The following is an 18461-nucleotide window of genomic DNA, read 5'->3' on the forward strand; positions in this document are numbered from 1 at the left end:
GTATGCTGCAGTACAATGCTTCACAGTATTTTACTGTCGATAAATGTACACATTTACAAATAAATCAATGTTTTTCATTACAGTGGAATATTTCTAAATCATATAAATGTTGTACACACCTTGTTTGGTTGGTTCACTTCAGACCTTGATGTCTCTCAATCCTATCACTCAGAATTGTTTGAAAAAGCTGCAAGTTGCCAACCCAACAATGCTGTGAGGTTACACTAATGTACTGTTAAACCAAAGTATCTTTGGAATTTGCAGTACAAGTTTCTGTTTACGCTTAGTCACCCTGAGTGCATTGCCATTTACAGCAATTAACTGTAAATCATTAATACAGTACTTTACTGTTAGTTTTTATTGTTAATACTGTACAAACAACAACGTTTTACAGTGTAGACAAGCAGCGCAGCAGGATGAAACAGTAACTCGTCATTAATAACCTCTAACGCCTCCCTAACCCGGATCCGGGATCCCCCCCAACACAAAAGCTGACTAGCATAGCCTAGCCTAAAGTTACAGGGATATCATAAAATAAAATGTTCATGAAATCACAAGTCCAAGACACCAAATGAAAGATACAGATCTTGTGATTCAAGCCATCATCTCTGATTTGTAAATTGTTTTACAGGGAAGACACAATATGTAAATCTATTAGCTAACCACGTTAGCAAAAGACAACAATTTTCTTACTCCACCATTTTCTTACTGCATCAGTGGCTATCACCAATTCGGCCAAATAAAGATATTGATAGCCACTAACCAAGAAAAAACCTCATCAGATGACAGTCTGATAACATATTTATTGTATAGGATAGGTTTTGTTAGAAAAATGTGCATATTTCAGGTAGAAATCATAGTTTACAATTGCACCCACCATCACAACTCGACTAGAATAAATACAGAGAGCAACGTGTATTACCTAATTACTAATCATAAAACATTTCTTAAAAATACACTAATTGAAAGACACAGATCCTGTGAATCCAGACAATATTTCAGATTTTCTAAGTGTCTTACAGCGAAAACACAATAAATCGTTATATTACCATAGCACATGTGCAAACATTACCCCAGCATTGATTCACGGCAAAAAGAGCGTTAGCATTATCACCACCAAAATGTATTAATTTTTTCACTAACATTCTCAGAATTCTTCAGATGACACTCCTGTAACATCATATTACAACATACATATAGAGTTTGTTCGAAAATGTGGATATTTAGCCACCAAAATCGTGGTTATACAATGAGAAAAGTAGCCAAGCTGGTCAGAAAATGTCGGGCGCCATATTGGACAGTGATCTAGTCTTATACATAAATACTCATAAACTTGACTAAAAAATACAGGGTGGACAGCGATTGATAGACAATTTAGTTCTTAATGCAATCGCTGAATTACATTTTTTAAATTATCCTTACTTTTCAATACAGGTTGCGCCAAAGCGAAGCTACCCCAAAGAAAATGGCGGCAGAAGCGTTTAACATTTTTCGACAGAAACACGATTTATCATCATAAATAGTTCTTACTATTAGCTGAACTGCAATCAGAATCTTGGGCAATGAATCCTTTCTCCGGTCTAATCGTCTTTTGGTCGAAAGATGTCCTCTTGTCCCGTCGAAATGGCCACTAACGTTCACCATGCACTCGAAAAGTGCCCAGCTCCTCGAGGTGCGTCACACAGAAATGCCATAAAATCGCCCTAAACGGACATTACAACTGACCTGGGAACAGGGGCCAAGATTTCTGAAATCTCACTCCCTGTCATGAAAAGTGCTGTAGAAGGAGTTCTGATTCACTCAGAGACATAATTCCAATGGCTATAGAAACTAGAGAGTGTTTTCTATCCAATAATAATAATAATATGCATATTGTACGAGCAAGAATTGAGTACTAGGCAGTTTAATCTGGAGACGAATTAATGCTAAGTCAAAACAGCACCCCCTATATTCGCAAGAATGCCACGACACATTATGCAGCAGCTATGGAGAAATTGACGTGATCTGTTCAACTACTAGATGGTGTTTTCAAGTTGGCCTGTGTGTGTGTGTGTGTGTGTGTGTGTGTATGTGTGTGTGTGTGTGTGCGTGCACACGTGTTTGCGTGCGTGCGTGCTTGTGTGTAGGTTACCTGTGTCATTTCTGTTGGAAACAGTATGACTATCCTTAGTAAAATATAGATTTTTCCCCAGCCCAATGCTCTGTCAGGATTAGAAACCTGCTCAGAGGGGTATACCACTAAGCAAGCTAGATCTACTCAGGCTTTTAGCTAGCCTGCTTCAGTTAGATTTACATTCCAGCCCAGGCTTCATCCGTACTACAACGGTGGATATTGCTTGTCCGCATGCCGCTAACTATAGGAGGCTTGTAAATGCTTGTGCATGTCGCAAGTGCCTAGTCGAATGTCGAACTCTTCATTGAGACAATGCTGAAACATCAATCCATGGGCGAGTCAGTGCCACATTGGAATTTTTGCCGAAATCAACATGAAAGAAAAGTTATCTTGCAGATTCAGCATGATATGGTGTGACATAGGCTTTTAGAAGTGCAGTCTTTCTTTTATTACTTATCGTTAATGCCGTCTTTGATGCTTATAAATGCACAAGGCACCTTTTTCCTACTCCTATTGATAAAATACTTGTATAAAGTCATACAAGAGTTTTACAGTGCATGAACTTCCAAATGCATCCTGTCATTATACTGAAATTGGGGACTGTGAAGAGACCCCTGGTGGCATGTCTTGTGGGTTATGTATGGGTGTCTGAGCTGAATGTTATTTGATTATGCAGACAATCTGGAATTTTCATTACAGTAACATAGGTTAAAAGAAAACTAGAAGAGAAGCAGTTCATCTCTTGTCAACCCTCAACGAGGAAAGACTGGTATGCATGTTGTTAATGTTAGTTCTGTATGTGCAGTTTAGGGTACGGGGCTGCTCTGTTCTGCTCTGTATGTGCAGTTTAGGGCTGCTCTGTTCTGAGCCAGCTAAAGCTTTGCTAGGTCCTTCTTTGCTGCACTTAACCATATTAACCGTCAGTAATCGAGATGGAACTTGTAAAGATAATCGTCTGGAGAAGGAGAGGAGGACCAAAGTTCAGCGTGGTACGTATCCATAACTTTTAATCAAGATGAATACACGAACAAAAACAACAAAAATGACCAACGAACAGTTCTGACAGGTGCAACAAACAATAACCAGAAAATAACCACCCACAAACACAGGTGGGAACAGGCTACCTAAGTATGATTCTCAAGCAGAGACAACGATAGACAGTTGCTTCTGATTGAGAACCACACATGGCCAAACACAAAGAAATAGACAACATAGAACACCAGACATAGAATGCCCACCCAAACTCACGCCCTGACCAACCAAAATAGAGACATAAAAAGGATCTCTACGGACAGGGCGTGACAGAACTGAACAACTAGTAAAGTTGATTTTTGTAAAAAATTAATAAAAAAAAGACACAGTACCAGTCAAAGGTTTGGACACACCTACTCATTCAAGGGTTTTTCTTTATTTTTACTATTTTCTACATTGTAGAATAATAGTGAAGACATCAAAACTATGAAATAACACATATGGAATCATGTAGTAACCAAAACTTTGTTCAACAAATCAAAATATACTGTATTTTATATTTGAGATTCTTCAACTAGCCACCATTTGCCTTGACGACAGCTTTGCACACATCTTCACAACAACTTTGTCAATGTGACTTGACCATAATAGTTGACCATCCAATGTTATACCTAGCAGTTTGGCTTCTTCAGTTATTTCCATGGCCACACCCTTGATACACAACTCCTGTCGAGGTTTAGGTCTTAGAGAATGTTTTGAACCAAATACAAAGCTTTTAGTTTGAGATATCTAAGACCAATATATTATTAATAACTCATTCTGATACTGAGTGTAACTCCTCATTTAGAATTTCCGTTAGCTCACTGGCTTTGGGTGCTGACATACAGAGTGTTGAATCATCTGCACACATAGTCCTTCTAGCTTTATGTATGACCCGTGGCAAATCATTTGTAAAAATAGAGAAGACTAACTGCCCTGTGATACACCACACTGTACATATCTGATGTGAGAGAAGATTCCATTGAATAACAATACATCACCAACCATGTGACGGCAGGTGATGTAAAGCCATCGTATGTGAGCTTCTTCAATAACAATGTATGATGGATAACAGCAAAGACTGCACTGAACTCTAACAATACAGCTTCAACTTTCATCTTATTATCCATTAATTTGAACCAATCACCTGTCATTTGAGCCAGTGCTGTGCAAGTTGAGTGCCCATCTCTATGCGCATGCTGAAAGTCAGTAGTTAACCTGTTCTCTGAAAAATAGCATTTTATTTGGTCAAACACATTTCTCTCCATCAGATTACAAAAAGCAGGCAGCAAACTGACTGGGCAGCTGTTAGAGCCAGCAAAGGGTGTTTTACTATTTTTAGGCAGTGGAATTACTTCAGCTTCCGTCCACGCCTGTGGACACACACACTTCTTTAGGCTTTAGTTAAAGATATAGCACATAGGGGTGGTAATACAGTCTGCTACCATTCTCAATAGTTTCCCATTATGGTTGTCTATACCTGGTGGGTATCATTATAGATGGATAAGAATCGTTTTTCGAACTCTCCTACACTAACTTGCCCAAATTGAAAATGGCAATCCTTCTCTTTCATTATTATGTGTTTTATCTGAAAATGTGATGGTTCACTGTTCAATGTTGTCATTTCACATCTGAGTTTTTCTAGTGAAATAGTCACTATCGAACGTTTTTGGCAATATCGAACGTTTGCGTTTTATATGACCCATCAACGATGGAGATGAATTGGGTTTTCTGACCATTATATAATTTATTAAGGTACTCCAAAGTCTTTTAATTTCTCTTGGTTTATAATTTCTCTTGGTTTGGTAACATCATTTATTTTTTATTTTTGTTAAGTTTAGTCACAATATTATGAATTTACAGTATGTCAACCAATCAGCTGAGCGGCATGACTTGTTTGCCACCTCTTCTGCATAATTTCTTTGAACCATACAAACGTTCAGTTCATCATCAATCCAGAGTGCTCTAACAGTTCTCCCAGTTCATTTCTTACCAGGTGCATGCTTGTCAACAATTTGCATGAATCATTTTACAAATACTTCCAGTGCTGCGTCTGTATTCACTTCTTCATACACATCAGACCAACATAAATGTTTTACATCTTCAACAAAAGAGTCCTGAGAAAACATACCTTTGTTTGGTTTCCATGTGCCATATATTGTTCAATTGCGCTGTGATGTTTTACATTCATTTTTTAAATATACATGTTTTACGTACATACATTTACATACATACAACCTTTCTAACCGTATAGTATCCACAGATTGTGGGCTAAAGATAAACCTTTCCTACAAGTATTATTATTTTATGTATTGACTGACTATGGCTTTCCAAATCACTTAACACTGCTATTTGTAAGGTTCATTTTAAGTAAGTGTTGTGATTTTTTAACCATTCCTGAACCTGTGACCAGAAACAAGTTACATAGGGGAATTACCAGAATAAATGATCTAGGGTTTCTGTCTCTTTGCAGCAAAACTTACAGAGCTGAGATTGTTGTATGCCCGAAATATATAGCATTCTGTTGGTGGCAAAAATTGTCTATAATCATTTAAATTGAAAAACTTGAAGTGTTGAATCAAGTATTGTTTTTTTGTACCAGTTCATAAACCATGTGCCATGGAATCGGGACATCGAAAATCTCTTCCCATTTATTTTGCAACCTGTATGGCGTAGCGGTCAACATTTCTGTCCTCAAATGAAACTGGTATAGTTGAATATTTCTGACAATTCCTTTCAGCCAATTTGTATCTTTAATATTTAGTAGGCAAACAAGCTCCCTACCTTCTCTCTTTTCCACTTGCCTCCTCCATTTTTGTGGTAATGCTGCAATCAGTTGGTTGTAAATTTGGATTAAGCAGACATGACCATATATTTTCGATAGCTGCATATATGACATAACTCCTCCGTTTCTATTTATAATATCATTAATAAATATAATACAATGAAAAAAATCATAAAGAATGTTTTTTTATTCATCAGTATTGTTGTAATACTTGTTCTATCTTTTGAGAAGAAATTAGCAGTTGTAATCTGTATGAAGGCAAAAAGGCAATTTTTGAACAAACGATGGTCCTTTCTTAATAATCTAATGGAGAACCATTTTGGGTTTATGTATACCTTATGTTTGATTGAAGCTTTAAGTGAGAGGTTTAAAGCTTTAATATTTTATAATTTTAGCCCCCCCCCAAACTCATATTCATTATATAAATAGGGATGTTTAATTTTGTCTGGCTTAGCATTCCAAATCAAATGAAATATTTTTTGCTCATGTGATTTAAAAAACAAGTTGTCTGGAGTAGGCAGTGCCATTAGTAAGTAAATAAACTGTGATGGGACCAAAGAGTTAATCAATGTGATTTTTTCCATAAATAGACAAGCATCCCGGAGTCGCCTTTTCACTGTTGACGTTGAGACTGGTGTTTTGGGGGGACTATTTAATGAAGCTGCCAGTTGAGGACTTGTGAGGCGTCTGTTTCTCAAACTAGACACTCTAATGTACTTATCCTCTTGCTCAGTTGTGCACCGGGGCCTCCCACTCCCCTTTCTATTCTGGTTAGAGCCAGTTTGCGCTGTTCTGTGAAGGGAGTAATACACTGCGTTGTACGAGATCTTCAGTTTCTTGGCAACTTCTCGCATGGAATAGCCTTAATTTCAAAGAACAAGAATAGAATGACGAGTTTCAGAAGAAAGTTCTTTGTTTCTGGCCATTTTGAGCCTGTAATTGAACTCACAAATGCTGATGCTCCAGATACTCAACTAGTCTAAAGAAGGCCAGATTTATTGCTTTTTTAGTCAGGACAAAAGTTTTCAGCTGTGCTAACATAATTGCAAAAGGTTTGTCTAATGATCAATTAGCCTTTTAAAATTATAAACCTGGATTATCTAACACAACGTACCATTGGAACACAGGAGTGATGGTTGCTGATAATGGGCCTTTATACGCCTATGTAGATATTCCATAAAAAAATCTGCCGTTTCCAACTACAATAGTAATTTACAACATTAACAATGTCTACACTGTATTTATGATAAATTTGATGTTACTTTAATGGACAAAAGTGTGCTTTTCTAACCGCAAACTTTTGAATGGTAGTGTATGTTGTGCAGAAAAAAGTCAATTATGAATCATTTTGTCTTAGTTAAGAGCAAATTGTCATCCAATAGGCTTTGATTAAAATTCCAATATCGCCGTACACGTGGAAATTCTGTAAGAGTAATATGGAGGCCAATTAGATGGTGGTCTGATCGCATTCGGTCTCCAATAAAAAAAAGAAGAAATTTTTGATGCCAGCAAGAATGAGACCAGGAAGTAATCAAGACGGCCAGCTTGATTAAGCCTCCTCCATGTATATCTCACTACGTCAGGGTATTTCAGCCTCCATATATTCACTAGTTCTAATGTATCCATGATATTCGTGATCTCCTTAAGTGCTTGAGGGCGATAGTTTGTCGTGTGATTTCCTTTACGATCCATTGAGGTACCAAAAAAAATAAAATAATAATCTCTCACCATAATACTGCCACCTTCACAAACACATTCAAAGCCCCGTAGGTCCATTGCATACATATGAGGTTGCTTTTTAAGAGAACTAACCAAATCAAACAGTCAGAAAAACAATAATATACCATAATGATAGAAATAATAACAGCACAATATTATAAATGCATGCCTAAATAAGCATGTCAGCCTAGCCTGTTCAGTTCAGTGGTTCCATTTGTATGAAGAAAAAAAATGAAGAGAAAACAACATACAGTTGAAGTCGGAAGTTGACATACACCTTAGCCAAAAACATTTTAACTCAGTTTTTCAAAATTCCTGACATTTAATTTGAGTAAAAATTGCCTGTCTTAGGTCAGTTAGGGTCACCACTTTATTTTAAGAATCTGAAATGTCAGAATAATAGTAGAGAGACTTATTTATTTCAGCTTTTATTTCTTTCATCACATTCCCAGTGGGTCAGAAGTTTACATACACTCAATTAGTATTTGGTAGCATTGCCTTTAAAATGTTTTGGCCCATTCCTCCTGACAGAACTGATGTAACTGAGTCGGGTTTGTAGGCCTCCTTCCTCGCACATGCTTTTTCAGTTCTGCCCACAAATGTTCTATAGGATTGAGGTCAGGGCTTTGTGATGGCCACTCCAATACCTTGACTTCGTTGTCCTTAAGCCATTTTGCCACAACTTTGGAAGTATGCTTGGGGTCAGTGTCCATTTGGAAGACCCATTTGCGACCAAGCTTTAACTTCCAGACTGATGTCTTGAGATGTTGCTTCAATATATCCGGATAATTTTCCTGCCTCATGATGCCATCTATTTTGTGAAGTGCACCAGGCCCTCCTGCAGCAATGCACCCCCACAACATGATGCTGCCACCTCCGTGCTTCACGTTGGGATGGTGTTCTTTGGCTTGCAAGCCTCCCCCTTTTTCCTCCAAACATAACGATGGTCATTATGGCCAAACAGCTCTATTTTTGTTTCATCAGACTAGAGGACATTTCTCCAAAAAGTACAATCTTTGTTCCCATGTGCAGTTGCAAACCGTAGTCTGGCTTTTTTTATGGTGATTTTGGAGCAGCGGCTTCTTCCTTGCTGAGCGGCTTTTCAGGTTATGTCGAGATAGGAGTCATTTTACTTTGGATATAGATACTTTTGTACCTGTGTCCGCTACATGGCTGGTTTTCCCTTTGTAATCCGTGCTTGTCTGTAGACCCTGCCACATACATCTCATGTCTGAGCCGTTGAATTGCGACTCCACTTTGTCTCTGTACTGAGGTTTTGCCGGTTTGATTCCCTTACGAAGGGAATCACTGTTTGTATTCAACCATATTCCGAGTCACCTTGCCATGGTTAAATGCGGTGGTTTTCGTTTTTCACGAATGTTGCTATCTATCCACGTTTTTTAGTTTGGGTAGGTTTTCATAGTCACAGTGGGAATCACATCCCCTATACACTTCCTGATGAACTCACTCACCGTGTCTGTGTATGCGACAATGTTATTCTCAGAAGCAAATCGGAACATATCCCAGTCCGTGTGATCAAAACAATCTTGAAGCATGGATACCGATTGATCAGACAAGCGTTGAGTAGAAATTAGCACAGGTACTTCCTGTATGAGTTTCTGCCTATAGGAAGGGAGGAGCAGAATTGAGTCGTAATCTGATTTGCCAACGGGAGGGCGGGGGAGGGCCTTGTAGCCATCCCAGAAGGGAGAGTAACAATGGTAGAGTTTTTGAAGCGCGACTACTACAGGCAATGTGTTGATAGAACTTCGGTAGTATTTTCCTCAAATTTACTTTGTTAAAATCCCCCGTGACAATAAATCACCCATTGAGCAGTTTGGGGTGCTCTGGATCGACGTGTAATGACAGTGTGTTCCAGTTCCCGCCAATATCCAGAAACTTCGCACAGCCATTGAAGAGAAGTGGGACAACATTTGGCAGGTCACGATCAACAGCCTGATCAACTTTATGCAACCGAGATGTGTTGCGTTGTATGAGGCAAATGGTGATCGAACCAAATACTGACTGGTTTTCTGATCCATCTCCTACCTTTTTTTTAAGGTATCTGTGATCAAAAGATGCATAACTGTATTTCCAGTCATGTGACAACCATTGATTTGGGCCTAATGAATGTATTTCAATTGACTGTAACTCAGTAAAATCTTTGAAAATGTTGCATGGACATTTTTGTTCAGTGTAGTTACACACAGTCCTTTTGACAGTGTTTTCAATTTACACAGTTGACACATTGATTACATTGTGCACGTTCATTTATTCAGTAATTGTTATTCAACATATCCTCACCTGGCATTTGAACTCACAACCTCTTGGTTCACAGCATACCAATCTTCCTGCTATGCCACCATGTCTGATTGTCTGACAATCAATCTCGACAAACAGATATACATCCCTCCCAAACTTGTTCCCAGTATCGAAGGCTTGGCTTGACAATCTCTGATTGTCATTAAACCTTTTGGTGTTTTGTAAAATATGTCTCTATCCATCCATCAAATGGATGCTGGAATTATATTAGAGTAGAGTGGACAAACGTGCGCAGGTAGCCTACAGGAAACTTTCGAAGTAGCCTAATCAGATTAAAATATTGTAACTGGTTGTGTTTATGCCACACATAAAAGGCAATACATTTTAAAAGTGAAATAATACATATTTAGGTTATATTGAAGCATTAGGTTCTAGGTGCGCAAGGAATAGCCGGTCATATCGGAAAGATTTGAACATCTTGGCATAGTTCTGTTATAATTTCCACCCGGCACAGCCAGAAGAGGACTGGCCACCCCTCATAGCCTGGTTCCTCTCTAGGTTTCTTCCTAGGTTTTGGCCTTTCTAGGGAGTTTTTCCTAGCCACCGTGCTTCTACACCTGCATTGCTTGCTGTTTGGGGTTTTAGGCTGGGTTTCTGTACAGCACTTCGAGATATTAGCTGATGTACGAAGGGCTATATAAATAAACTTGATTTGATTTGATTTGAAAGGAGGCAGTGTGCCTAAGCTTTCCTGAATAACTGGGCCAGCTAGGAGCATACAGTGCTTTCAGAAAGTGAAATGGATTAAATAGAAAAACATTCTCACCCATCTACACACAATTCCCCATAATGACCTAGTGAAAACAGGTTTTTACAAATGTTTGCTAATTTAATGACAACGAAATACAGAAATATCTCATTTACATAAGTATTCAAACCCCTGAATCAATGCATGTTATTATCACATTTGGCAGTGATTACAGTTTTGAGTTGTTCTTGATTGTACAATATTTGCCCATTATTATTTTCAGAATTCTTCAAGCTCTGTCAAAGTGGTTGTTGATCATTGCTAGATTTTCAAGCAGATTTCAGTTAAAACTGTAGCTCAGCCACTCAGGAACATTCACTGTTTTCTTGGTAGGCAACTCCAGTATAGATTTGGCCTTGTGTTTTTGGTTATTGTCCTGCTGAAAGGTCGATTCATCTTCCAGTGTCTGGTGTAAAGCAGACTGAACCAGAGTTTCCGCTAGGATTTTGCCTGTGCTTAGCTCCATTCCATACCCCCCCCCCCATAAAACTCCCCAGTCCTTAACAATTACAATCATACCCATAACATGATGCAGCCACCACTATCCTTGAAAATATGGAGAGTGGTACTCAGTAATGTGACGCGTTGGATTTGCTCCAAATATAACACTGTTTTCAGGACAAGGAGTTAATTGCCTTCTCACATTTTTTTCAGTATTACTTTAATGCCTTGTTGCAAACAAGTTGCATGTTTTGGAATATTTGTATTGTGTACAGGCTTCCTTCTTTTCACTCTGTCATTTAGGTTAGTATTGTGGAGTAACTACAAAATTGTTGATCCATCCTCAGTTTTCTCTTATCACCATCATTAAACTCTGTAACTGTGTTAAAGTCACCATTGGCCTCATGGTGAAGTCCCTGAGCGGTTTACATTCTCTCTGGCAACTGAGTTAGGAAGGACGCCTGTATCGTTGTAGTGACTGGGTGTATTGATACACCATCCAAAGTGTAATTCATAACTGCACCATGCTCAAAAGGATATTCAATGTCTGCTTTTTGTATTTATACCCATCTACCGTTAGGTGCCCTTCTTTGTGAGGCATCCCTGGTCTTTGTGGTTGAATCTGTGTTTGAAATTCTTTGCTTGACTGAGGGACTTTTCATATAATTGGATGTGTGGGGTACAGAGATGAGGTAGTCATTCAAAAATCATGTTAATAAACACTATTATTGCACACAGAGTCCATGCAACTTATTCTGTGACTTGTAAAGGCCTTTTTAACTCCTGAACTTATTTAGGCTTGCCATAACAAAGGGTTGAAATACTTTTCTTTTTTTTTATGTTTTTTTTCCACTTTGACATTATGTGTGTCGGCCAGTGACCAAAAATGTAAATTGTATCAATTTTAAACTCAGGCTGTTACACAACAACATGTGGAAAGAGTCAAGGGGTGTACATACTTTCTGAAAGCTCTGTATGTGGCCACATTATTATAGGACGACTTGGGAGAACGATGATTCCCAAAAGACATCAGTATCAGAAGTCAAATTACAGCCAGACTGGCCTGCTACTGTGCTTTTCTAGACCTTATAAACTGTCTAGAGTAAACCCACAACTGATCCAAATGGAATCAGACATTATAGTCACAGGGATTTTGCACCATTACTCAAATGACATTTTCACTGCAGTTTACAGCCTAGAGTAGAATTTTGTACTCACTTGAAAACAATAATGCTATTGTGGTCATTGCATTGTGGTGTTGTAGGCTAGTTTATAGGTAGGACATTTTTATTGTCCCTAACCAAGATCAATGGGGGAGCTTTTTGAGCTGTCTGTCTCATGTCTTCAATGTTCTTTCATGCACAATGACACGCGTAACCTCTACGCTGCCTATCATCTATTCCTCTATGTTCTTGTGGACGTATGTTGAAAATAGTTGCAACCTTTAATGATTTTACGTATGGTATGATTGCTAGTCAGCCTATTGCAGATCTGGATAAACGATCCACCCACCACTATTGTCACAATGAATTGTAGATAGAGGGCAGATGGATTGTTAGACTGGTAGACTACATTGACCTGTGGGATAGTAATCGAGCAGAAAAGTGTAGTGCATAAGGGAAGTACCAAATCACCTTGATAGGGGAGGCGTGGGCAATCAGAAGAGTAAATGTGGCTAGGATGGAAGAAATTATATCATAAAACCTGCAAAAGGGTGAATGTAAACCTGGGGAAATGTGTACTATCCTCCACTGTACCCAATAAAAAAAACACACAACCCTCCCAAAAGCAAAACAAAAAGAAGGTATGAATCCCCTATTTTGGACCAACCCCCCACCCCAGTAAATTTCAAACTGTAAATATCAGTATGGAATATTCCTTACATTCTACCAAGTCAGTAAAATGCTGTATTTATGTAACCCTGTAGGTTATTATCAGTATGGAATATTCTGGTATGGAATATTCTTCCATATTCTACCAAATCAGTATTGTGCTGTGTAAACCTGTAGATGATCAGCAGAGCCCCAGCTCGTGTTGCTGTAGACCCACAGGGTCAGGCAGAGGCAGTTCTTCATCTCTCTGTATTGGAATGTGTCTTATGCAATCAGACCAGCTCAGTTAGTGATTTACAACTCGTCTCTCTCACTGAGACTGAGAAACATATCTCCTATCACAGTTCTCATCATTTTCTATGACAGAGACACGCAGCAATACTCAGAACGTTTTTTAGAAATAATGATCTTTATTTGATGCAGAATAGGAACACTTTTGGTACTTTTTACAAATCAAAGAATAAGTCTCGTTTGTTGAGCTCAATTAGAATCACATCATGACATTTACCATTTTTAGTACATAAAAACAATAACTCCACACCTGTGTGTTCTATTGCACAATCACACCTCCAATTTCCTCTCAGCACTGAAGAGAGAACTCAGCCAAGTACAGACATGGTCTATTGACTGGCTGGTTGGCAAGCTGTCAACCGCCTCGCTTAGCCAAAGGATTAGAAGTTACTGACAGAATCGCTGCGTTTGGTTGTCCCATTAAAACAAAGCCCAAGCGTGCCTCTGAAATGACACCCTCGCCATTTTGGACGAAGCCAAGGTTTTGTGTGACGTATTATACGATAAGTTGTGAAGAACTGGTGGCACTATCTGCTAGATACTCTCCACACTTGGGTTCTGACGTCAAAGAATAAAGCAAGCTAGTTGCTCTACGGCTTATAGAAAGCTCAGCAGCACCTAGGCCCACGACCATGTACCTGACTGTATAGAATAAACCAGAGTAGTAAACTCATCTTAGATACTTAATAAAAGTTCTGTCCAGTTTTTTCACGACTCACAGAAACATGGGCCGTCAAGAAACATGGCAATAGTGCATAAATAATTAGTTCGAAAGCCAATATTCAGACAACCCACCCTTTTGTTTATTATATTAAACATGTAAAAGTCCAGCTTCTGTTCAAAATATATACAACTGTCTTCAGTCTTTACTAGGTAGGTTGTCTTTGTGTGAAAGCAAATCCCCAAAATGTATCCAAAGCACTGTGAGATTAACACAGCAGCAGCAAAATAAGGCTGGAGAAGTATAAGCTGCATCTCAGCATCTAGGATCAGTGTACACTCTATTACAAAAAACATATGAAGTATTTAATTCATTCAAATTCCATCTGAATCCTCTGCTATATATCCACAACACATAAAAAGCAGAAACTACACAAACATTACATGTCTGATGCCAGGAATGTTGTGATGCCTAACTGGCCAATATACTGTTGACCTGATCTGATCCTTTACGATTAAAACAGTTATTTTTTAGCATCAAAATAATGGAATGACAATAATGACAAAAATGGAATGACAAAAACTGATTCTAAACGCTACACAACCACTTCTATGAACAGTGGACATTCTGATTTATCATATGAATCTTGAAATTCCCAAATGACATAAATGATCATGTTGGATCATCTTATTACCCAGATGGTGCTGTGGTGTTGTCAAAGGGAAGTTTACCCTAATCATCCTTTATGAGCGCTCATAAGTTATCAGTTGCACTTATATGCTCTACCATAATTCCACCACATGGTGTGTCGATGTTGGCTTCATAAAGAGCTATTATACATTTCAACGCAAACATAAGTAAATGATATCTTCACTTTTTTAAGACTTACCTCAAATTATTTACTTATTTTTTCCCACTTAGAAATAAGTTTAAAAAAAAGTGAAGATATCCTGTAAATTCTGAACCCCCACCCCGATAACAAAGACCCTATCAGTTGTCCATGGCCTTGACGTGGACAGAGGACAGACACCTGCCCATACTGTGGAAGAGGGGGGTGACAAAAATGTCTGTAAGGCTCCTCCAGACCACCTGGACAGAGGGCAGGGCCATCAGACAGCTCCGCACCGCCGGCATCAACACCCTGGAAGGAGGAGGACCACAAAAGCAGGTTTCACTTTGCATCGCGCGCACACACACACACACACACACACACACACACACACACACACACACACACACACACACACACACACACACACACACACACACACACACACACACACACACACACACACACACACACACACACACACACACACACACACACACACACACACACACACACACACACACACACACACACACACACAGTCTTCTTCAAATGCACAGAATGTGTAGGCATAGGTATTACCTACATACATATGACATTACGGGGAACATTTAGCCTTGTGTTGGGTGTAATGTCAGATGCATGAGGTGTTCCTAACAAGTTCCGTTTGCTGCAGAGTCCAGAGTACCCTCGCAACATGAATTCTAACACAGCCTTCTTGATCCTCTTACTTTGTCCATTTTGGATATGCATGAACAGTTCATGCAGACTTTATGAATGCTTGGAGCCTGCAGTATGTATTACGTGTGGCAGGAAGCCTAACAGTTAGAGCTGTTGGACCGGCAACCGAAAGGTCACGGTTTTGAATACCCGCGCCGGCAAGGTGAAAAATGTGTCCATGTGCGATTGTGCAAGGCACTAACCCTAATTTATTATAGTGCCATCTTTAGTGCCACGAACATCTTGTGACACTATCTATCAGACACATCCCAGACGTCTATTGACCAGCCACAGGGTCAACTGTTTCTCATTGTTCCCATTCCATCCTCTACTGCTCCCTGCTATGTCACCAAAGCCATATTTAAAAGGCTTATCCTCCATAAAAGCTGTGACAGACAGTGCAGATGGACTCTTCCTCATCACAAATGGCACCATATTCCCAATATAAAGCACTACTTTTCAAATCAAATCCCATCTTATTGGTCACATACACATATTTAGCAGATGTTATTGTGGGTGTAGCAAAATGCTTGTGTTCCTAGCTCCAACAGTGCAATAATGTCTAACAATACACAATACACACAAATCTAAAAAGTTAAAGAATGGAATTAAGAAATCTAAAAACATTAGAACAAGCAATGTCAGAGTCCGGAGTATACAGTGCATTCGGAAAGCATTCAAATCCCTTGACTTTTTCCACATTTTGTTATGTTATAGCCTTATTCTAAAATGGATTAAATAACATTTCCTTGATGGGTTAAATAAAAACATTTCCTCGTCAATCTACACACAATACCATGTAATGACAAAGTGAAAATAGGTTTTTAGAATTTTTAGCAAATGTATTAAAATTAAAAAACAGACTTTATTTACATAAGTAGAACTCTGAACCAGGATTGTGTCGAGGCACAGATCTGGGGAAGGGTACCAAAACATTTCTGCAGCATTGAAGGTCCCCAAGAACACATTGGCCTCCATCATTCTTAAATGGAAGAAGTTTGGACTCACCACGACTCTTCCTAGAAGTGGCCCCGCCGGCCAAACTGAGCAATTGGGGAAAAGGGCCTTGGTCAGGGAGGTAACCAACAGCCCGATGGTCACTCTGACAGAGCTACAGATTTCCTCTATGGAGATGGGAGAACCTCCCAGAAGGACAACCATCTCTACAGCACTCCACCTATCAGGCCTTTATGGTAGAATGGCCAGACAGAAGCCACTCCTCAGTAAAAGGCACATGACCGCCCGCTTGGAGTTTTCCAAAATGCACCTAAAGGACTCTCAGACCATGAGAAACAAGATTCTCTGGTTTGATGATACCAAGATCGAACTCTGTAGGGGACAGGGTGCCATTTGAGATCCAACCCATTGACTTTTGGCAAAAATCTATTCTTCGGAGAGACAGACATTGAGACATGGGGAAACTAGTCCATAATCTGTACTAAAGGTCATAATACAGTTACTTTGTGACGTTCCCACAAAACATGCCCACAAGCAATCTGTAGCCTATCTATTCTAGTGGAATGTCCCACTCTCCTCTGAAAACAGGCCTACAGTGCTGCAAGGCAGACTAGAATGCCAACTATCTGGCAGGGGTTATGGGGGCTTTTTTCCCATTACCAGCTGAACACTGCATTCCTCCTAACTTTCCATAAAGTGCCTCACTTGGGCACAGATCTGGTGTTGTTTTAGCAAGCAGCCCCTTAGCTAAGTGACTCTTAGGCAGATTTTGTGAATGTCGGGAGTTGCTTGGTTTGCCTTCAACCTAACCACTGTGTCCTCTGGCATGCATACAGCACGTAATGCAAAACAAGCCTATATCTGGAAAAGCTATGCCATAATTGCCTAAATAAAGTCAAAACAATGACAATGCATTCATAGTTGTACCCTACATATGATATTAATTGTATAAATATATATGTCAGTATGCCTACTGGTCTTTCTGTGCAAACTGTCTGCAATGGGTCAAAACAAATAGGCGGCAGAGAAAAATGGAAAATGTGGCCCTTGGCCAAGCTCTGAAACAACAAGATAGCATGTGATGTGTTCCTACCAAATATGAATACAGCTGAGGACCCCGAAGACTATCCCGGTGATAAATGCCATGGGAACGGCGAGGATGGTGGTCAGTATTCGGTAGAATACATATTTGAACAGTTCGAAGACGGCGTGGCTTCCTATCCATACTCTGTCGAAGCTGTGGCTGGAACTGGGCTCTGCGATCACATCGTCAAAACCAACCTGGTGAAGGAGACAAGCACTTGTCAGGAATCAGTCATGGACTCACTCCCACACCCATTTGTCATATTCTGTCCAAACAAATATATTAGCAGGAGTTTTCATTTGGCGCATGACATTTTCATTTATTATGCATGAATAAAATGTTTGCTTATGATTAGTTTATTACATATGGCAAAACGACAATAACGAAAGTATTGATCTACAGCTTATCCGTCCACTGGTGTTTACTTTGTGAAAACCGGAGCGCACGGTGCGCTGAGACACTGATACAGTAGTTTACCTTTAAGTGCGCGTTTATGTCATTGGGATCTCGGTCTGGGATCGCCGCGTAGACGTAGTCTTTTTTCGACAAAATCGGTTCTATTGATCTGTTGAACTCGTCCTCGTCCATGATGATACTCGTCTCGTAATTCTCCCTTTCGAGACCCATTTTCACTTCACAGACGGCGCGGTGGGCAGCGGAGAGCCCTCGTTGGTAGCGCTCTCTGCATTTGTGTCTGTGCCTGCGCGCATGAAACGGTCCCACGCCCCGTGCGGAAAGCGGCGCAACGTAGTGTAGACACAACAAGCAAAGTCACGTCCCCATATTATTTGCACTGTTTGACTCTATATTTGTTGAAGAATTCGTCAGATTCATCAAATAATCTGCACTCGGCTATATTTGGCAAAATAGTAATTGACGTTAGTTAACCCTTGGACATGATTTGTTTATCTTAACATTTGTGTAGGCTATACACCCTAGTCATCTTTT

The 18461-nt window shown here is 39.5% G+C and overlaps 1 protein-coding gene across 1 annotated transcript; it reads right to left on the minus strand.

The window, feature by feature from the left end:
- Positions 1 to 13358: 13358 nt before the first annotated feature.
- Positions 13359 to 18234, minus strand: LOC129866592 (caveolin-2-like). The gene is made up of 3 exons (XM_055939342.1): positions 17991 to 18234; positions 17523 to 17710; positions 13359 to 15064 (listed from the first exon to the last, which is right to left on the minus strand). The coding sequence occupies exons 1-3, from the start codon at positions 18138 to 18140 to the stop codon at positions 14914 to 14916; spliced, it is 489 nt and encodes a 162-aa protein (XP_055795317.1). The 5' UTR covers positions 18141 to 18234; the 3' UTR covers positions 13359 to 14913.
- Positions 18235 to 18461: the final 227 nt, after the last annotated feature.

This window comes from Salvelinus fontinalis, chromosome 12 (genome assembly GCF_029448725.1).
Source record: "Salvelinus fontinalis isolate EN_2023a chromosome 12, ASM2944872v1, whole genome shotgun sequence".
Taxonomy (NCBI): Eukaryota; Metazoa; Chordata; class Actinopteri; order Salmoniformes; family Salmonidae; genus Salvelinus; species Salvelinus fontinalis.

Excerpts from the sequence above, each read along its gene's own strand:
- LOC129866592 (XM_055939342.1), bottom strand. The coding sequence starts at position 18,140 with ATGGGTCTCGAAAGGGAGAATTACGAGACGAGTATCATCATGGACGAG. Across the intron at positions 17,711-17,990 it reads ACATAAACGCGCACTTAAAG|GTTGGTTTTGACGATGTGAT; the intron begins GTAAACTACTGT and ends CTCCTTCACCAG. Across the intron at positions 15,065-17,522 it reads CTCAGCTGTATTCATATTTG|GGTGTTGATGCCGGCGGTGC; the intron begins GTAGGAACACAT and ends TCCTCCTTCCAG.